Consider the following 22,825-nt stretch of genomic DNA (forward strand, 5'->3'; position numbering starts at 1 on the left):
TGCTGTAGTTTTGACTCTTTTCTCTGCACTCATCTCTCTCTTAGTTACCTTCACCTTCAAAGCTCACCCCCTCTTACTACCTTTCATTGTGTCTTTTGTTTTGCCTCTCCCACTTGAGACAATCATCTGCAAAAAGTGAGAAATCTGTCTTTATACTCTTATTAGAAGTTTGTTTTCTGTCTGTAAAAACTTCTGAAAAAGGAAGAGCCTCCCAAGCCTAACGCTAATACCATATCATCCCATCTAATATGGATTCTCAGCTAGTATGGACACTTGCTCCTCGGTTCCTTCCCAGCTATAATTGTCCACCACTTGAATAGTTAAGTCTTTGTACAACTCCTAGCAGATCTTTCTATGGTGGAAGTCCCTTGAGTCTTCTCCAGGCTTTCTTAAGTGAGAAAGAGAAAGGAGTGAACTGAGCAACCTGGAGAACCTCTTCCTAACTTTAGTACTGTTAAGATTTCACAAGATACAGGGAAAAGCAGAAAGAAAAAGTGGATAATCAAAGACATTGATAAAATAACAATACACTTAGATCCAAGGATAGATTCTATTCAGATCAAAGCAATATATTAATTTCTGACCCTGGGTCAGTTTTATGGAAATTTCTGCATAATTCATAAACATGCACCTACGCTAAACAACCTCCTGCTTCTTAGAACAACAAACTAAAGGAAATCCCTGCAACACAGCTCCTTTTTGAGTGCAAAAATACACTTCAAATTATTCATCTTACTTTTCAACAGCTTCATCCTATCTTTGGGGAACATAAAACAGAACCAAAAAGCAGAAATTACAAGTGAATTTAGTGCAAGTATTAAAATGTGCCTGATAACACATTCACTTATTACTTCTGCTGCCTGAACATTCTCCAGTACCACAAATATCCATTTAGGGAGTCTGTGTATTATCAAATCATTAACAGAAGAAACAAACAAACAAAAAAAAATTATAGAAGATCCTGGTATTATGAAAGTAACATTAAGCTGCTGCATGAACACTCATTTGTGAGCACAGGACTACACCCAAAAGAGCAAGTCTTTTTGTACACTTTGAGGTGTCCTTGAATGACAGTTTCTCCTTACCTCAAGCACTCTTCCCGTGATATACTTTTCACAGTTGTCACATCTGATACCAAACTTGGCATGATAGTCTGTTTCGCAGTATGGAACACCATCCCTAGGGAAGAACAACAGGCCAACAGAAGTTGCTTTATGTAGGCTTACAGTTCACCAGGAGATTACACATCTAAAATCTGTTAATGCTTCAACACTTCATAGGGTATTAATGGACTTTCCTGCCTACCAAATACTCATTTATACTAATTTTGTAAAGAACTGAACAGTTAATAAACTCTTTTGGCCCTTTAGAATCTACCATGATCCTACTTTCCTGCTTGTTGCTGAATTCAGCCATTGCCTCCCTCCCTGTAATGATACTTGGTCTCTGAAACCCTCACACCATCTGTTTAATATTGTTACCCATTAATGTCTTCCATGTGTCTCCCCCTCTTTGGAAAAAATAGTTATTTCTACATATTATTCTTTCCCTCTTTACTTGCCATCTAATTCATCCAATCATCTGATACATATATTATCTAATCCTTTAGCTGAGACTGAGCAGAGTAATTTCTCAACTGTCTTGTCTGTAAACCAAGTTTTGGTTAACATTTAAGTGTACTGACATTCTTGACTGGACTTGCTTAAAGACAGGCATGGATTAACCATTTCGGGAACCTGGTCCATAAGAGCCAACTATGACTACAAGAATTCAGCTGGAGCAGCAGAAGAGATGTTGCAGTGTGTTCACACATGATGTGACCAGCTAGTTCACCCCCACGAGTGAGTTAAGATAATGCACAACTTAAAGATATGAAGAATAAAAACTGGAGTCAGCCTTTCTAAAATGTCAGAACTGGAACACTTGGATTATTGCTCTGAAGAGAACCTGTTAAATTTAGATTTTATAATTTTACAAAATTTTACATGTAGACCATTAAACTGATGAATGAAAACAAACTGCTCTAACAGAAACTGCAGACTCTTCTCCTGTTTCAAAGTGCAAGTTAAATATAGTTAAATATGTTCAGTTTGTTATGTTAAAACAGCCCATGATCAGACAGATTTATTAGCCGAGGAATAATTTTATCAAACATTTCCCTGGAGAAGCATAGAAATTAATTTTATAGCATACAAGTTGGATTGCTTAGAGACTAACTTATAAGTTACCACAATAATTAATTGAATTAATTGAAGCCAGGATGTTTCTTCTCATGAGTTATTTTGTTTGGCATTTAGCTTTTTTAAAAAGAGGATTTCACAACAACTATGTCTTTACAATTTATGGAGGTTTTATTATTAAATAACAAGCCAAAAAAGGACTGTACCAAAATGCAGCAGAGTAGCACAACTTTTGAGTTAATGCAAAACCTTGTTTAAGAACACCCTTTTCATAAATATTGTTTCTCCAGTGCAAGCTGTGAAATTAAATGTTATACTTGTATTAATCTAAATCCAAAGAATTGTTGAAAGTCAGTGGGACATGGGCTATGAAACTCCACCATCTCTGGGCACTGGTGATTGAGTTACTTTGTTGTTTAAGAAAATTTCAACATATCAACACACTTCTCTGAAGCAGAAATTAATCCCAGGTGCCTTGGCCAGTGAAAGCCCTGTATCTCACCAGCCTGATGAGAGTGTTGACATGGGACTTGGTCTGTGTGCGTGCTTTGTGCTGTTTCTCAGTGCTGTCATCACGTTCAGTCCAAATTTGACAGCACAAGGGTCTGGAGCAGCAGAAAAGCTTGGTATGTACATCCCTAATGAACTTTTGATGAACGTTTCTGCTTATGTAAAACACATGGAAAGGACAGTATCTGCTTGTTCACATTACAGCATTGCCCAGAGCAAAGTCATAGATGACTAAGGGAGTATCTATGGGGCTTTGAAACATACTCCACCCACTGATTTTCTATAGCACAGATGCTTTGTCAAGTACCATTCCAGTTAAATGGATAAATTTAAATTCTACTTTTCTTTATTTCATTTTTTTATGCTTTTAATACAATTTAGATAATAATTTAGACAACAGTCTCTAATCTCTTATATATCTCCAAATATACCTAAATAAAAACTAAAGGATACAGAATGATAAACTAATTATTTGGCATTAAAAGAATGATGAAAACAGGTGAAAATGCTCCTCAACTTACTTGCTGATGTACTCTGCATTCAGCAGCTTGCCACACGTATTGCACTTAAAACAGCCCAAATGCCAATGTTTGTCCAAGGCAACCAAGGACTGCCCATTTTTTATTTCTGAGCCACAACCCCCACAATCTGCAAGAGAAAAATCCAATATGAGTGAATCACACACTTTAAGTGGTCATGCAACAGTGCTGGTTACTGCAGTACAAGGATCTGTCGGTGTCCTGGTAACAGCTCACGTGGGCTCTAACACTGCTCACTGAGGGATGACAAGTGCTGCTGCCCTAATAATGCCCTCACATTGCTAGAAGACATGAATCATTCAAAGAAAAAAGCTGATGACTTAAGTTTCCTAGAGACTCAGGCTTTATTTTAATTAATTTATACTGTGTTTAAAATGTGAAATGTTGATAATCAATTTTTCAAGCATTTATTGGGCAAATCAGCCTAATAAAATAAATAAAAAATACCTAGATTAAAAAAAATAATTGATTTTTCATATTACACTTTGCCTACTGCTCTGCAAGCTTTACTTATCATTCCAAAATTCTTTTAGCAAGCATTAAAAAATCCAAGCTGAAATTCTGATATGAAATTTCCTGTAAACAGGAAAAACACACCATTAGTTAAGAGGTATTACAAATTCCTGAAGAATAGTGACATTTTAATATGTAAAAGTGATGGCTGGCTACATATTTATTATTTAGAGAAATTCACTTACATAAGGCTCCTCAGAAAAAGTAATTGAGAACAAGATTTTTGGGGGGCTTGGTTGCCTTTTTTTGTAACAATGAATGCTTTTGACTGAACTAGTAAAATCCAAATCTACACTCAGTTTCCACACAAACAGTCTACCAGTAAGTGCCCTGTTTAGAGATGTTACGTAGACATAGGATTTGGATCTGGTTCTCTATATCCTAAATCAACCCTCTAATAGCTTACAAGGTCCATCACTCATTTACTCTTCACTCTGCAGATTTCCTGTCTATGTATAGTTTTCTTACTAAATGTTAAAATAGTCAGAATATGTGAAAAAATAGGGATAAGTACCAGTGATAAACTGATTCTAGTATCAATATCTCAGTAATCCTTGTAATCCTCCAAAAGATAGCTTCCATTTTATGTGGAAAAAACCCCAGTATTTTTAGAAATTTTTCAGGCATACCAAAAATTTCCTAGAGAAAAGACAAACCCCAAAAGACAATCATTTAGAGATGCCAGAAGAGAAAAAAACCCCAAAACATAACAATCTCTGGCATGGAGAGAAAGATACACAAAAGCATTAAAAAAGATTTATCTAGTTATTAAGAAAGAAATCCAAACCCAGGATGTCATTAAAACATTTGAATAGTCCTCTTAAAAACTTTCTGATTTAAGATTCTATTTAGTTGGTTACATGACCCTAATGAGACACTGTAAGTGCAATTGTAAATTTTTCACTTCTGAGAGCACAACAATAAAGGATAGTTCGTATTTTCCTTTAGTGGATTTGGAATGGATTAAGAGAGCAATAATGTGTCTAATGTTACCCTGTAGAGCACCAATACGTGGAATCTAGCCTAGCACAAAAGCGTGTGCACCACAGATCAGAACATTTGAGTTTTGCTAATAAAAAAGAACATTTGGGTGTGTGCCTGGATTTAGTCCCTGCAGTATTCTGTAGTATCTATTGTTTAACTGCAATCAGAAATTTGCTTGTGATCTCTCCTGCACTGGGGATTCATCTGGTAATCTAATTTAATCTCACTGGTTGAGGGTTTATTTCATAAACTGAATAAAACACCATGTGCTCAGATGTCATTCACCTTTCATCTGGTTTAAGCTTAGGTGGACAGAAATGCAGCATTTTTGGAGCTACTTTTTTATTCCCAACTGCTGTTAAATTCCAGATAATTACAAACAAATATTGTGGTTTCTATGCCAACAGTGCCTACTGATGCGACATTCTTTTCTTTCCATCTTGGAAGCAGCATCCTTTGGTGACTCAACTAATTTAAACCAATAACTCTGCAGAACACATCAATTGGCTGCTACATGTTGATATTCTTTTCTGAATACTCTTTCAACATCAACACTGTCACAAGAGGTTTTCAGAGCTAGTGTTTTATAAAATGAAACAAACCAGGTAGGTAGGTACTTATATAATAATAAAAAATTCAAGGACTCAGACAAAAAGCAAGTATCTCACATTCTTCATCTCTTCCAAATGGAACGCATAAAAGAGGTCAGAACCAAAATTGGGAGGATGAAAATAGAAGGATGGTCAGAGGGGGCAGAGATGTTGGGATCTCAGTGAGTCCCAAGAGATGCCCTGAAAGCATTACCGAGATAAATAGGCTGATGAACAGCACACATGGTACGTATCAGGAAGTTCTGACACAGGAACAAAATCAGTGTAATGGTGGGTCAATGTACTAATTGTTCTTTGAATAAGCTTGCTTGAAAGTCATATGTTTTATGTAATATGTAGCATAGCTACAGCCAGCCATCCTGGACTTTCAGTTCTCCAGTTCAACCAGGGTGTCTCTGATAGTGCTTGTTTATTCCTGAAATACTGGTTCTAGCCTAAGGATTAAGTGCTTGGAAAACAAGTGGTATTACATATTGCTCTTTCACATATTATATATTAATCTCATTGTTGCCAAATTCTTTATTATCTTTTTAGATATTTCACTAACTTTCTGTGTATTGTCACTTGGAAAGATTTCATCCATTTCTAGTGAGATTTAAAGCAGACATGTATTTGAGGTTTAAATAAATATGTTTGAGCTTTAATTTGAGGAAAGGCTAAACCTTCCTTTTCCAAGGTCAGGTTTTGCTACAAACATACACTTCCAGTGCTGTTTCCTTCAGAGGCAAGTGGTTTGCTGAGGTTTGCAGGTACCAGTGTGCTGGGGAGACTCGGTGCAGTGACCCGAGAGAGCTGGGGAAGTGCAATGTAAGAAAAACTCTCCATGGTTTGTGTATGAGTTCAGAGAAAGGGAATGTAAATACATTAAAGGACTCTGTATCACAGATAATCAAATGAACTTGTTCTGACAGTTACTCAACCAGGCAAATAATGTTCATTAAAGTCAAAGGCACTTTTCCCATAGGACAAGGAGACAAACAACAAACAGATGATGGGCCATTAAAGTATGGATTTGCAAGTGCGGTCAGCAATGATGGCTAAGGATGATCCATCTCTTGATTAGGTGAGTAGAGATAACAGCTAACAAAGGGAGTGATCCCCTCCCCAAAAGAGAATGGCATTAGCAAGAGAAAATCAGCAGAACATCTCTCAATGCATCCACACAGCAGCTTTTGCTGAGAAGACGTAGAGAGGAGATGGTGAAAACTTCTGAAGTGAAATGTGGGGGGAAAAAAGAAAACAGAATAAAAAGGGAGAGATTTCTCCCAGAAGTGGGCTGGATTCCTTATAGGAAGATGAGCAATCCATGGGGCCCTTCCTCAGCCATGCTGAATCCAGCTTGATGTGATAATCAATAAAAGTATTTCTGTCTTTGTTGTTTAATTGAATTGCTGCTGCTGTTTAATTACGTAAAGGTGGTGGGTTCTTAGAGCATGGCAGCACTTCATGAGCTAAACAGCAAAGAAATAGAGTTCAAAGCAACACCACCACTCTATGATCTACTGCAAAAAATATCTGGTGTGAAAAGACGACATTTCTTTGTAGTGTTTGTATCTTCTGCTAGTACACAATAGTACTGAGGTCAAGGCGAATGTCCCCTGGTCACATTTCATACATTTAAATCCTTCCTATGTACTAACTAGCCATGCAGTCCTGTCACTGTATTTTCTGGAACACTTAAAAATTATTAAATCTCACATTAGATTTTATTTTAGCCAGACTTGGACTAAATCCTCAAAAATATTAACATCCATATTATTTTTTTCTCCGAATAATTTGATTTAGTTCAGTTCTAACCAAATTTTTTGAGACAGTCTGTGTATTGTAAATCCTGTAATGACACCACCTGTGTTTCTTTTTAATATCAGACTTTCTCGGAAAACCACCATACACTTTTTCACGTATTTTGACTACACTGTATTTCATGACACCTCTTGCGCAGTGTAGTGGTAGAAGTTCCAGCTACACAAATTGGTTTAAAATTCTGTTCCTTAAACCTGTGCAGACTATGAAGCACAGACTGAAAACAGCAGAAATCTCTACTTACTCCGCAGGTTCTGTACAGGGAAAGAGCCAGTGCTGCTGGAAGGGGGCAGGGAACATTTCTGGCAGATGCACTCCTTCCCGTTAAAAGTTACCCGGTCGCCTGCAGGGAAAGGCAACCTACAACAGTGCAAACAAAAGGAAACCAGTTACAGTCTCATGCCTTATCGAAATTAAATATCTTTCCATTAAAAGAACTGATTATTACTCTGGCTTCTTTTTCTCTGCTTGCTCACTTCTCGCTCATGGTTTTCCAGCCACATGGAGGCTAAAGTATCAAAGGGACATATCAAACAGACAATTGCAAATTCAGATTCTACAGCTTCTTAGGGAAAAAAAAATAAATCTCTAAAGATACAAAAACACAATGAGCACTCAAGACCAAATCCTTGTATATCTAAGAAACATAGTATCGGCCAGGGTTGATTGCTAACAGGATCAGTTACAGAATGAAAATAAAATTGGCATTACAAGGAGTAAGTACAGGCAAATGTGGCTGCTCTTATGTTGTTAAAATGCTACATGAGAGTGATGACTTTTCTACATTAAAAAACCAGCACTTTTCCTCCCAACTTTTACCATATCAAGGTCCTTCTCTTAATCTGTGTGCTCCGAAAGCAAATGCTGGTGGAACATTCAAAGGAGAAAACGTATGCCAGTTATAAAACCCACAGTGTCTACATTACTTGTTTGCTCTACTCAACAACAGCTCTCCTTACACTTAATTAAATCCTTCCTTTTTATCAATGTCCTTAAAACAAAAAGCTTTCCGCCGTGTACTTTCTTGTTTGGGCACAGAAACTGCTGAGGTTTTTTCTCTAAGGGGACCAGATGGACAAATCACTTCATATGCAGCAAAGGATGGTGAGGATTTAGAAACACATTTCACTCCACCCAAAGCTCATGTCCAGCTAAATCCCAAGCAAGCTATCAAAATATGGCTTAAGTGGGGCACAAACATAACACAGACCTTCTGCCTCATGGTGAGTTCCATCTGATCAGATTATTTCATTAGCATTTCATTAAAACTCTGCATGGCACTTCCCCACAAATGCTATCAAATTCATACCAATTGAGAGGTTGTCTCACTACAAGAGCTGTACAGATACTTCTTCCTAAACTTAAACATTATTTTGCTCCCTAAACCACCTAAGAGTGGCTTATTCTACATTTGAATTGCATTTAAAAGAAATTTATTATGAAGATAGAGAACAAAAGCAATGCTATCCTTTCTTTCTATATAATGTTACTGAAATCTATTTGAAATCAGCTAAATAAGTGTTCAGCTCTGCCATCCATTTTGGACCATTGGCAATAATTTAAAAATCATGAGGACACATGGAGTTTAAATATTATTATATTTTTGGATATCTGATAATGAATTCTGATTTTCACCTTTTCTTTTCCCTGTGCTAATGACTTTATACTCCAAATACTTGCAACCTCCTCACTTACCTAAAGGTAAGGAAAAATATTTTATGGAAATAGACTTCAAAATTGTTTTGATCTTCAACACAACTAAATGCTCCATGTATGACTCTGGCAGAAACAGCCCCAACGCCATGCTAGGTGTCCTAAATTTCCATCAATTTAGGAGAGGATTTTCTACCATGAATTTTAGTCAATAACCTAATCAGAAGACAACACTGTCTCTAGTGTGACAGACAGGATGTGATGGAGCCACACTCTAGTGAGCAAGTCTGTCCTGTTTTGCAGCAATCCAGCAGCAGCAAGCTCATGTCTTATGTAAAGAAAAAATAATTATTTTTAGTCATAACTGTTTGTAACAGATTTTTATATTTCTTTAAGTCAGAGAAACTTCTAATACGTGGAATATTAAAAGGTTTTCATAAACATCACAACAAAGTTGAGTTTGGAAAGGACCTCTGGAGCTCATCTGGTCCAATCCAGAATTTATTCAAATGAATGTACATACATTTGAATAAAATTAGTAAATGTGATATAATTCCATACAGATAATACAAATTAATGACTAATTACCAAAAACTGTCTCAAAAATGGAGTAATATAATTAAAATGCTGTCCTAGTTTTCTACTGCCAATGTGAAAGAAACCATTTAATCATGTTTTCATTGTAACAAAATATTACAGAATCAAGTCTACAACTTAGCACTATTAACTGACATGGAAAGACACAAGCCAAGGCATGTCAACTGTTCCAGAACTGAGACAAGAACTTGTATTTGATCTCCTACGTGTTTTCAAGAAGACATCTCACCTTGATTTACAGATAGACATAGAGTTATTATAAACACTGATAATCTGCTCCAGATTAAACCCCCACAAAACCAGTAACCTGCTCCACTGATACAATCACACTACACTCACTGCCACACAACTACTCTGGCATCTTTCATTCTTATGCACAATTGCATGCCCTGGGCAGGATATTACCTCCAACAGTGTTTTGCCAAAGTCTGTATGGACACCAAGACTGGGACTCAGCTAATGACCCAACCAGGCTCTCATGAGATGTCTCAGTAAAACAGAAGGCTTTGCACCATTAATAATCCTGGGGATGGTGATGTATTGGGAGCTGTGAGCAATTCACTGCTCTAAAGAATGACCACGAGTACTGAGCAGTCTTATATCTGGTATATTAAGAGCAGTAGTCAGAGGTGAGGTTAATATATCTTATTGACTCAGTGATATGCCTAATAAAGATCCAGCTGAACTTCTAGCTGAACAGAGAAGCCCATCTTAAACAGATGCACCAAGCAGCAAGTAAACCAGAAGCAGGGACTGACCACTTAGAACTGGCTCATCTCCATTAAGCAACTAGACAATCTAAACAGAAATAAGTTAAAAGCAGAAGGGGAGAATATGATAACTGACCTCCTACGGCTCAAAGACAGAACCAGGTAGATGACACCTACAAACACACCAAAGCTCACAGGCACCACAGCATGTCACAGAGTTTCCTCAGAGGGCAGGGCATGTGGGGGCTTTCCTAGCCCATAAACACATCATATTTGGTTTATTTTCTAAGGGTTTAGTAGCTAATCACAGTGCTCTTCCATTCCAATGGGACAGGGCAATAATTTCAATTCTTTATTGTTTTCCAAATCTGCAAGATACCTTGTGTGGGAAACCAAACAGATGTTCAACCCAGAAAACCCCAAAAAAATCTTCCTTGGAAAGGAAGGTACAATCAAAGGTACAGACAGACATATCCTTCCCTCACAGGTCTTCTAAACCCATAAATAAGTCTCAGAGTTTGCTTCACTGTCTTGTTCACTGGGAATCCAGAATTCATACCCAACACATTTGTCAGTATTTCTGTAACAGCTGACCTCTCCCTTTCACAAGCTGCTCTGCTTGAGAATTTCAACGCCAATAGGAGTGAAGGCACAACAGAAGGTGGTATCAGTCAATTAACAAGGTTTCAGTTTCTGAGCTCTTTAACTTGTGAGCAGGACTATATATAGAATTTTAGGTTAAGAGCAGTGTATCTGCCTTCAAATACAATGATATCTCACCACCAGTCACCCACTGAACATTGTTAGGTATTGCTGAAACCAGGACAGGGTTTTAATTAGCTACTTATCCTTTAATAAATATTCAGTGAGATTTTCACAGTTGGATAATCTATTTTTAAAATGAGAATTAAGAGCATCTTTAAAACAGCTCTCTGAAATGGCTTGTAGAATTTTAACACATCTATGATTCATTTCCCAATGAATTTTGTTTTAGCAATCTGCCTACAATATTTGTAAACCCAGAAAAAAACTGGAGGTCATAAAAAATATTATATTGTAAAACATCAAATCATCATCAGCCTAATCCAGGGTTAACTGTGTGCTGACAGTCAGGTCCTTGTCTTGTCCTTTTATGCACCATGCCTCAATCTATGCAGCTGTGGGCAAGTCATTTCAAGCTTTCTGGGACAAAAGAAAATATTAAGTTTTATTCAGAGCAGATAGATGGCCTTCTATTCTTTATACTGCCAGTCTGACTCCGTGGTTGAACAGTCAACTAAATTTGATATACAAAAATTAACAGAAGCATATACTGTCAGGGCTGTGGGGAGAGCGAAGCTATTAATTTCAGTAGCTGACTGCAGTTACAATAGGTCAGGTGTAATGTCAGACTGCAACCTAAGGACCTAAGGATCAAATTCTGCTCTAACTTGTACCTGGTACAATCACATCCCTCAAGGTTGCTCCATAGGGACAAATTCGACCCAGGGGGTTAAAACTGATAATACAAAGTAGATATTATATGCTATCTACTGTCTACATGAATTTTACCCAGGGCAAATGCTAAGTCCTCAAACCAGGGAAGAACAACCCCATGCACCAGTACACCATAGGGGTTAATCAAATAAGGTCTCCCCTGAGCCATCTTTTGTCCCGACTAAATAACTAGAGTACCCTCAGCCACTCCTCATAGGACTTATATCCCAGACTCTTCCCCTGAAGAGCAACAGACCCTAAACCTGAAGAGCTGCACAACACCACTCCTTTGTTCACAAAGAACCATATATTAATAAATATATTTGGGTTAGAATCAAAATGCCAAGAACACTCAGTCTGATTTCAAAATCTTGGTCTCAACATCCAGATGAAGAAGACCACTTCATGAGATGCCTTAAGAAGCACCTGGTACTGCTTAAGTGGGAAACAAACCCTTTCCAAATTCAGCATCCCTACAAAAAGTGAGAAATTAAAAAGCTTTAGCATATTCAAAAAGTCTGACATCAGTGCTATGTTTAGGAATGAACTGAATTTGAACTTCTAATTTTCAGTATTATGCTAGTTTCCTAAAGCATACCTACACAAAAGATCTCAGCTTCTTTCTAGAAATAGCAGTGTTATATGCAGGACTACAAAATCCTTTGTTGAAAAAAAACCTGCCTGGCAACAATGAATTACCTTCTTGAAGATAGTAAAAATATAAATTTGTTGAGAGCAGTTTTAGACCTGAGTTTGGCACAAAACCCCTTGAAGACTATATGTAGCTGCCTCTTGCCACTCCACACACTGTTAACCTCTACATGGCACATTTTCAGCTTCTCTCAATCTGCTGTTTCAAGAGAAAACTTTCTAAACTCAGAAAAACACATAACTTAGGTATCCAAATTTTATAAAGCAAACACGAACCTGTCTTATTGACCTGGGATGTATGTGCTCATCTATTCACCAGAGAGAAAAGTTGTCCTTCTCTCTTCACCATTTACATGTCACAATTTTTTTCAACTTTTAGCTATAAGAATATTGAAATTCAGCAGATAACTATTATATACACTCCTCCAGCTGGGTGCATACCCTCCCCCCCAACTTTACTAAATATATTAACCCATAAAATCAAACTCCAGCTCATCAGTAACATTGAAATCACAGCCTATGTGATTTCAACATTATACAACATTATACAAACCATACATATGCTTAATGAATCTATATAACTTATTAACACACTAAGACGTCTCCTGAAAATTCTGTTTTTAGAAGTATTATCACATATGACGATATGACATCACGATATGACAACACATTTCTTTTTGGAAAACTCAGTGCCCTGCCCCTTCCCATCCTGCATAAGAGCCACACTGTCCTGTCTCTGACAGCCATATAAGAAGTATGTGCAGAATTTTAATAAACCTCAGCTTCTATTGCTACAGCCAGCTTCAGTTTTCTCCCTCTTTCTGTTTCACTTTTACAAACACGTGAAGCTTTTGGAGGCAATGTCTTTGGCAACCCTCTGGAGGACACGGCTCCTTCCAATTAATGAAGCTGCAAGAGTAAGATTGCTCACCCACTTCCTGGGAATTCACCGTAAGTATTCAATCTGCAACAGTTTTCAGGCTATGTTGTTATTCTTCCACTCATTCCTAGTTTTAGGCATTATCATCAAAAACCACAACAGTTTCACTAGACTATGAACAGCACTGGAAGAAGAAGGGATTTATGCCAGCAGAGCAAACATGCAATTAAAACCTGAATTTTGTTTTAAGAGCCACTTGGTCAAAACAAGATAGAGATAAACAATCAAATAGAACGGCACATTAAACTGTACTTTTAATAGTTTTTCTCTGAATACCAATTCATTTTTTTCAGATTGTGACTTGTGGAAGTCCTGGGCAAGAGCATCTGACTCCCAAAGGATGCCCAGGGATGAGCTGGGTTTCTGACACACCAGCTTTTTCACAGAGTAGGGCAGCAGTTTATGAATGCACTGCAGAGGGTACCAGGGAATAAAGCTCTGGGCCATGTGGCATGCAACAGTAGTAATATCAGGAGCTCCAGGAGACAAGTGGGCTTGGATTATGGACTTTTTCCCACTGCTCCAGCTAGCTAGATTTTCTCACTGCTGCTACCATCTGAAGTAATATACACTTCCCACTTGTTTCTATTCAAATCTTGTCTTCTCTGAAAATAAGAAAAAAAGGAGTTGCTACTGTCACCGATTTACTATTCAATGTAAAAACAGTTTAAAAGTGTTACTTCAGCAGCTACAGAAATATATGGGTTGTAGAAGTGCTCATTTAAGGCATTTAACAATCCTGCAACATTCTGGAGACACGTGTCATGAGTGTAAAGTGCCTTCTGCTGCCAGTGTTTTCATGCTGAAGATGGTAAGAGCCTGGCTTGGTTTCCATGAGAGCAGGACCAGCCCCACTGGCAGGCAGTCACCATCTCTCAAGTCCACACCATTCTGGAAGTCAGGTTTCTAACACAGCACCCACATTAAAGTCCAGCTATAAAAGACAATGACAGATGCATCATGGGCCAACTGCTTCAGACAGTGTGCTTTGGCCCAGTACTTAAGGCTTCTGCCCATCTATAGGAAAGGAGGACACAAATGGTTCTCCTGGCTCTTCCCACCCAAGGAAATGCCACAGTAGAGGGCTTTACAATCCTGTACGCAAAATCAAATGGCTCTAATTTTCTTTTTAATATCACTGGTTTTTTAAACAAACAAAAATTTCTTTTTTTGCTTAAATCACATGTATTTATAGTCTGCTCACCTTATTTTTACTGAGGACGTCACTCAATAAAATAAATGCTGATGATATTTAGATAGGACATTCTTTACCATAAAAAACACAAGTTATGTGTGGCTTGCAATGACCCAGGTAATCGAAGCAATGCTGATTTAAAGCCTATAAACAGATGACAGGATTCTTCTGTTGCTCTGCACCACAAATCAGTGTTACAACCCCCCTGGGAGACACTAATTGAATCCTGCTAGTCAGCAGGGCATTAGCTGGCTCTGATGAAGACAATATGAATTTGTGTGTCCTGCTAAGGAAAGTAACAGAAGGAAATCTGGGTCTCTCTACTGAAGTTTTCAATAGCAATAATTAGAAACAGTGAAATAGCATTTAATACAACTATTTAGTTATACAGAACATTAGGCTACAATATTACTGTATCGGGAACTTCATTTTTAAAAGCTTCACCACACATGATATTTGTAGCATAAATTTCACAGTACTGCAATTCAGCTCACCTGAATTCTCAGATACTTAAAAATAAATAGTTTAGTAATCAAGAAAATTATCCCAAATTTCCAGGGAGATGAGACAAATTGTACCACCAAGCTCCAAACCATCAGCTGAAGGACTGATAAATACAGCAGGAGTTAGTGTATCCAACAGCCTGACTGAAAGCAGTTAAGTACCAAGCTGCTAAGTACAGTAACACACAGGTAAATAATTTATGCCTGAATGCTAAGCCCTAAGGCTGAGGATACAAGTGCATTTAGCAGGAAAAACAGAATGAACCAGTTCTTTGATTTCTCTTAAATGAAAAAGTACCTTGCTTTACAGAAGGTACTAGTGCTAAGAATAAAGGTACCAAGAATTAGCTGTGCTCATGTGTAGAAGGGCTGTAACACTGCCAGGCTGCAGGCCAAGAGCACTTGCAGTCAGATCTCACTTACGAGATCCATTTGAAATAATTTTTCCTCCTGTTAAAAAAAGAAAAATAAAAAAAAAAGATTTTAGCTTTTTCTGTTACCTTTGCTATTCATGTTTGTTTAAAGTATCCAAAAGGAAAAGATGTCCTATTACAAAGCAAAACTTGGCCAAAATTTAATATAATAAAGGCTTGTCAATCTCACGAGCCTTCCCCTTAGCATGGCTATTTAATTATTCCTGCATTTGCTTTATTAAATCGAGATCCCGCCATGAGCCACAGCTGTTGTGGAATTTGAAGTCCTGCTTCTACGTCAGCACAGGAGGACATCTGAGCTCAGCAGCCCCACAGGCCAGGCAGGTTTGGGTGGCAGACGGCCACAGCGACACGGACACGCTGGTTTTGGACTGCACAGTCACCTGCATGAGCCACCAGGACATAGACATGGTGCATCAGTGCCTCATTGTGCTTTCCCTTTCAAAGTGGGGTTACTTTTCTTGTACCGATAAAGGCCAGAAAAATTACTGCAGCATTTTCATTTGCTACAAAATCCTGTAACACTACATTTCCTGAAGGTTTAGTGGACTTCAGGCTTCTTGCCCAAGTCTTCAATAGATTTGTTTGTGCTATTTCCATACAAGAGGATTATGATGCAGGTCAAATGGAAAACATCAGTCGCTTGTAGTGCTGAGTCTGTGACCTGCTTGGGAAATGATCCCCCTGAACTACACTGGGGTTTAGTGGGGAAAAAGCTCAGATGCTGTGTCACTTGTCACGCTCATGGCTAATGGAGATCCTTGGTGAAATCCAACACGTGTTCCTGAGCCCAGGACCTTTCTGTCCTATTTTAAATGGCTCTTGAAGTTTCTGGGAAGAAGCACTGTGAAACTTCACTTTAAATCTATTAATACGGTGTCCAGCTGGCTCACTGAAGAGAGCCACTGGCATTGGAATCCTTTGTAAGTTCAGTCAACAACTGACGAAACAGCAGACACCAGAAAAATAAGGCAACATTTGGGACAAAAGGTCTGACTGTAAAGGCAGTGGCAGTTTTTAAAGTACTTTGAAAACCTCAGACATAAGATACCACAAACCAGAAAAAAACATTTGGAAAAAAGGGAGGTACTCAAAGTTTGCAGATTTTTTTTTCTTTTTTTAGTTTTGCAATTTTTTAAGGAGTGGATAACAGAAAGCAGAACTTTTTTTTTTCCCATCTATAGGCTATAGGTTTGAATGCCTGGCATCCCTCTTTCAAAATCTAGCTTTTAAATGAAACAGAACTTCATGTAGAAAACATACCTGCAGACAGCACACACAAAACAGTCCGGGTGATAGGTTTTGCCCAGTGCTGAGACCACTTCTCCCTCAATGAATTGATCACAACTGAAGCACCGTGTGCCATAGAGTCTCTGGTAGTCCAAAGTACAGATGTAGTCTCCCTGCCTCACAAAAAATCCTCCTTGAGCCAGGTCACATCCACAAGCTGCAGAAAGAGAAAATGCAGACTCAGCAGGCTGAAAAAGCAAAGCTCATGATCTAAGACAATTCTGATTTTTCATCTATGGTTCCTAGTGGAATATTTAAGCTCTTCACCAAACAGGTATATGATCACAGAACAGCTATGCATCTGAAAATCACTACTTTTACAGTAAATTACATCAGTCATGTATTTTGTACATTAATAGTTTGGATTTATTTCATGTAAAAATATTAACTTCAGTGCAGTGGCTACAAGTACAAAGTTAAGGTCCGTAGGAGCTGAGTTCAGGGTTAGCATATACAACACCCAACATATTTAAGAGGTTAAAGAAAATGCATAAAGGATATAAACCTTCAAAATCTAAAGCTCCAGTGTTACAAAGAAACTTCTCTGACAGATTACAGGTGTCTGATATTCCTCCTGGACACAAAAGTGGTTAAAATACTGCTCTCTCTAAACAGGGGATGTGATGCACATGGCAACTGCTGTAATCTTCCACAAGGTTATGAGATCCTTTTTTTTAAATCAGATCTTACGTTCACCTGATAAATATCACTCACCAAGCATGAACTGGAGGCACCTCCAGAACCATCTGCCCCTGGTAAAAGTAGAGTTTTAATCCTACCTGTCAATTTCTATTTTTTAAGCTAAATCTGTAGGAAAGGGTTAATGTTGATCAACCAAAGACTTGTAAGACTATTCAGGGGCTTTCTCTGTTGCAACAAGGATGGAGCTAGGCTGGTATTTTAAGAACATTTTTAAGATGGGAGAGATACAATGGTCTGGTGAAGTCATATAGAAGTACACAGAGATGTAGAAGATGATCCTCATCCATATGGACCAGAATCCTTAAAAACAGACTTGATTTGATTTATATAAGGAGACTTGGACTTCAAAATGGTGATTCTGCTGCTGTGCTCACTACTACTTTACTCCAAGTCACAGCATCATACTTGTTACTATATACTTCTGCTCCTGGGGGTGTTCATTTAGGAATGTGTTTCCATCAGCAAATGATGCTTCCAGTCAAACAACGCTGAACAGAACTGTGGCACTGTCACTACTCACACAGAGTACAGAAGAAGAGTGGGAACATTGCTTATCAAATTTGGGCTGCATGTACAAAACACTGCAATATTGCTCAATGCCTTCGTCCCAAAATAGCAGAAGTATCCACACTTCCAAATTTGAACATTGAGATTTCTGCTTAGGTACCTGGGAGTCCACAGGCACTTTGGTTTTTAAATGTCAGCTCCCACTAAAGCCTGTTTGCAATGATAGAATCAGTCATCTTGCACCTAAACTATGAGAAATTAGTCCAGCAGGAATGCTCAAGGGACAAAATAACACACAGAACACAGAAACCCCAAGAAAGCACAGGATCCTGAACATTCATTCAAAAACACATACAATCACCCACCCCTTTTTTATCATCTTTCTTAACCATAGCACAGCAGGGCTGGGCTCAAGGCCCTCTTTAAACCCTGAGTGGGCATTTAAGTTCTCATCATTCTCCCTGTAGATGGCCTCAATCACTAGGTGACAGAAAACAACAATCATGCTGAAACTGTATTAGTGCATGGTCAAGAATTGAAGAACTATGGCTTAATTAATCTTTCTTCTAAGTCAAAACAATTCCAATTATATTGCCCATGCCATGGACAACAACTAGGGATTAGATGATTTATCTTGCATTTCATTGTTCATGTCCTTTATCCCACAGGCTTTACATATTTGCTTTAACGTTTTTATTTCTCACCCTTGTCCTAATTTTTGCTAAGGATGTGCTTTTTAAACAGACTTTCAAAAAACCCAGCATGACTTGCTGAATATCATGAGTTTCTTTCAACCTATATATTTCACCTAGGTATATACTGGTGTGACAGAAGCACAGATCAACTATGGATTTAAGATGATGCTGAACAGCATGCTGAACTGATACTAATGATGCCCTAGAGTAGTTTCAAATTATATCAGACAGTGTTTAAACTTGCAGAGTGGATCATAAGAGAAAAAAGGTAAAGGACATAATTGGTTTCCTGAAGTGAGAAAGGAGGGGTTATGTCCCTATATATGTTTCTTTATGCCCATAGTGGCACATCTTACTGTAGTGCACCTGGACAAAGGCACCAAGAACCGCTGTGAGCAACAAGGCAGGCACTGATCCACACATTTTGGTCTGTATCACCCCAGAGGGACTTGGATCTAGGTTTCCATAACACAAAGAAGATGAGTTGAAAGCCTACCCACAAATTATCTGCCACTTCTCTGTTGTACACTTTTGCCACTGTTCACCAGCTAAAATGAGCTGTAAGCACAAGCAAATCTATATGTTTTTAATGCTGATGTGGGCCCTAAATGGAAGTCAGGTAGGCTCTGTCTCACGGCTCCTAACAAGGCCCTAGTGCAGTGTTTGGAGCAGGTGGGATTGGCAACAGTTCTGCCACTGGCATTTGGTGACACTTTGTCTCACCCTGAAGATATCTGCTTTTTTCTGTGCTGTCACCAAGGTTACAACTACTCCAAAGTCGTGTATTGCTCCAAAGCAGCTTGCACTAATGCACTTAATCCTGCCTTCTCAAGAAACCCTGCAGTGAAACTGCAGAGAGACAGAAAAACAAGTTATTGGGACTTCAAAATAAAAGCTGAGTTTGGCATCCTCTCATCAGGCCCCTGTCTGCATCACCATCCCTTCAGCCTCCCTATATGCAAAGAGTGGCTGAATTCACTACGGAAGAACACAAATTCCTCCATATTCATTTGAACAGCAGAATCCTAGAATCCTAGGATGGATTTGCTTGGAAGGGACCTTAAACATCATACAGTTCCAAACCCTCTGCCAGGGGGAGGGACAACTTCACTAGACTAGAAGGTTTCAGCTGAAGCAACCTTACGTGTACCATATTAAAAAAAAAATAAGTTTCCTTTTAAATGAGAACAGGCTTTTCATGCAGAAACATAAGGTATGTCGTAAAATATTTCTTCAAGGAAAAAAGCTGGGATGCAAAGACATGAAACAGGCATAGCCTGTCACACAAGTCTTTATCTGCACCAGTGATATCAATTTTGATACAAGTTTTCAGTGTTTTAGCATTCCAAAAGGTTTCAAAAATAATTGGTATCTGACTTTGATGCCACCTTTGACTCCCCTAATCTCAGTTCTTGTAAGTGGACTTTCCTCCAAACTGATTAACCGTAAGCAAAACTTCTAAAAAAGAGGGTCCATTAATGCAGTTTTTGGCTCAGAAAACTGAGCATAGTGGGCTTTGGCCATTTCTTTCCATCTTGTTTTGGCACATAAAGACCAAGTATGTGACAGTTTGCGAGATGTAACCCTCTGCAAAGTCTTCATATTTATTCATGAGTGAAGGAAAATCTAGCTCCTAAGTGAAACTGGAACACAGGAGGGAGCCTTCATGGTTATACTTTCCCTCTTACTCACAGACTCTGCAGGATGGGGGGAAGTCACAGCTCTTTCACAAGCCAAACACTCTTCCCCTGCTCTTCACACGTTATTCCACCAACAGCCATAGCTGTAGTCACAAACCCTGGTGTGCTTCCACACTTTTTGAACCATCTGATACAATTTACCTTGACACCCAGCTGACCAGAGAAGAACACAGGGATTCTAGCTAAATACTGGCTTCAATATTAAAAAAGTCATGGTTCAAGGCTGAGAAGAGTAGTTCTGAAAAGAGACCCACTAGCCATTCCTCAGGTGAGATGCTGTGCCCTTCACCTACTACTTAAAGTGGACAGAGATGCTGCCCATCTGAGACAATCCTGCACACCTGCAGAGACAAGGAACCAGGGAAAGGAAAGCTGGAGGAAGTCTAGGGAGAATGTTTAAAGGCACCTACCAGATCTTACTCTCCTAGGATAGGAAATCAGTGTTATGTCACAGATCGACTCCTACCCAGCACTTGTCATCCAAAATGAGTATCTGAGGGTAGGGTTATTTATAACCTGGAAACAGTTTTAAGGAATTTCTGGTGTTCATCTTGGTGAAACAAGAAAAGCACTTCAAACATAGCACTTATGTTAATGATGAGACTAACAGAGTAACTCAGTTGCTTGTCTTGGTATTGCCCTGCTTTAGCATTCCAAAATGTTTCAATGCCTTATCCGGAACAGTTACAAGCTTTAGGAGTAGTTTTTAAGTAGTGAATAAATAAGTGTTTGTCTCTTCTTATGGTATTCAGCATCAAGACAACACTTGGATGGATGTGTTATGGGACTTGAGGTGAACGGTATCCACAGCATTTTTGAGGAGGGAATCTGAGCATGATTTCCCTGACGACTAGATAATTCCACTCTTCGAGATGGTTTGCAGTTACCTGATACCAAAATACTTCATATATAGATCTGAGGTGTTCCTCTACTGGTTTAGAAACAGACTGCTTTTATCCCCAGCAGAGGGATAGACATGTTACAGACACGTTACTGTCTGTAATAGCACCTGAAGCATCACCATTTACACAGTGTGATTTCACAGTCAATCTAACCCCATAAGTCTAAGTCCATTACCGGTGGATGAAAAGTTGGACATGAGACAGCAATGTGCATTTGCAGCCTGGAAAGCCAATTGTATCATGGGTTATGTCAAAAGCAGTGTGGCCAGCAGGTCAAGGGAGATGATTCTGCCCCTCTACCGCACTCTTGTGAGCCCCCACCTGGAGGGCTGTGTCCAGCTCTGGGGCCCCCAAATACAAAGGACACAGACCTGTTGGAGCAGGTCTAGAGGAGGATCACAAAGATACTCAGAGGGCTGGAGCACCTCTCCTGTTAAAACAGGCTGAGTTGGGGTTGTTTAGCCTGGAGAAGGGGGGGCTCTGGGGAGATCTTGCAGCAGTCTTCCAGTGCACAAAAGGGGGCCTATGGGAAAGACGGGGACAAACTATTTTTAGAAGGGCCTGTTAAAATAGGACAAGGGGTAATGGTTTTAAACTAAAAGAGGTGCAATTTAGACAGGATATATGGAATAAAATTTTCACAATGAGGGTGGTGAAACACTGAAACAGGCTGTCCAGAGAGGAGGTAGCTGCCCCATCTCTGGAAACATTTAAGGTTGAGTTTAACAGATCCCCAAGCAACTTCATCTAGTTGAAGATGTTTCTGCTTATTGCAGGGAGGTTGGACTAGATGACCTTTAAATGTTTCTTCAAACCCAAACTATTCTATGATTCTGTGAAAATAAATAGCAGCAAATCAATTAATCAATGCATTTTAGGCATGCTGCTATTCCACTACTGTCTGCCATCAGTAGCAGCATGTACTGTACAAACTGTACTGTACAAACATAAAACGCATCTCTGTGCTAGCAAATGAGCCTGCTGAAAGCACATTAATCTTTTGGCTGCATGCAGGGCCTAAAAATCAGCTGTGTCCTGAGATGCTCAGAGGATGCAACACTCACTGTGTTGCTGTACACTGCAACAGGCTGTAGCAGCAGTGTGCACTGGTGGTCTTGTCATCCAAACAGTGCTGTTCTCCCTTCAGCCTGCCAGACAATCAAGCAAGTTGCTTATTTGTATCTGCATGTATGGAGCCTATACTTTTCCCTCCCATTTGCTGCCCGATGTAAGCAACCAGGTGTGAATCTAACCAACAGAGGAAAGAGAGGCAAAGACCCTAAAAATAAAAAAAAGGGAACAAAGACCCATTCATAACATTGTTAAAATGAAAACAAGAAAATGACCTCTAGTTGCTCAGAGCTAAATAAAAGTTTTCTTTGTCAGCACTGTGGCTTTATCTCCATTTCTGTTATTTTCCTCCTTCCATGAGATGGGTGCCAATGGCTGACTAAGATCCCAATAATGACATGTAGTACGCTGCCGATATTATTCTCTTTTGGCAGCTAAATTTTATATCTTCATACACCGTAGATGAAGTTTGGGAGCCCATTCTCCAAAAGCCCATGATTATATGTGGTACATTCCTCCCGGCCACTATGCCTGTCAGAAGAAATAGCAACCACCTGGCAAACTTCCACTGCTACAGCTTTGACTTAAGTTTAAACTGACCTGCAATTAACCTGAAGCAGTCTAAGCTTGTTTCTAGAAGATGACTAGGACTATGATAC

At 38.9% G+C, this 22,825-nt stretch overlaps 1 protein-coding gene across 14 annotated transcripts in view; it reads right to left on the reverse strand.

Annotated features, from left to right (window-relative positions):
- The window catches only part of ABLIM2 (actin binding LIM protein family member 2), a 140,449-nt gene that overhangs the window by 71,939 nt on the left and 45,685 nt on the right, over nucleotides 1–22,825 (reverse strand). For all 14 annotated transcript variants that reach the window (XM_064653330.1, XM_064653329.1, XM_064653323.1 and 11 more), the window contains exons 3-6: nucleotides 16,563–16,746; nucleotides 7,385–7,500; nucleotides 3,212–3,338; nucleotides 1,086–1,179 (exon numbers count right to left, since the gene is read on the reverse strand). In XM_064653330.1, coding sequence (XP_064509400.1) covers nucleotides 1,086–1,179; nucleotides 3,212–3,338; nucleotides 7,385–7,500; nucleotides 16,563–16,746 — 521 coding nt within the window. The remainder of the gene's footprint in view (nucleotides 1–1,085; nucleotides 1,180–3,211; nucleotides 3,339–7,384; nucleotides 7,501–16,562; nucleotides 16,747–22,825) is intronic.

This window comes from Pseudopipra pipra, chromosome 4, assembly GCF_036250125.1.
Source record: "Pseudopipra pipra isolate bDixPip1 chromosome 4, bDixPip1.hap1, whole genome shotgun sequence".
NCBI classification, from domain to species: Eukaryota; Metazoa; Chordata; class Aves; order Passeriformes; family Pipridae; genus Pseudopipra; species Pseudopipra pipra.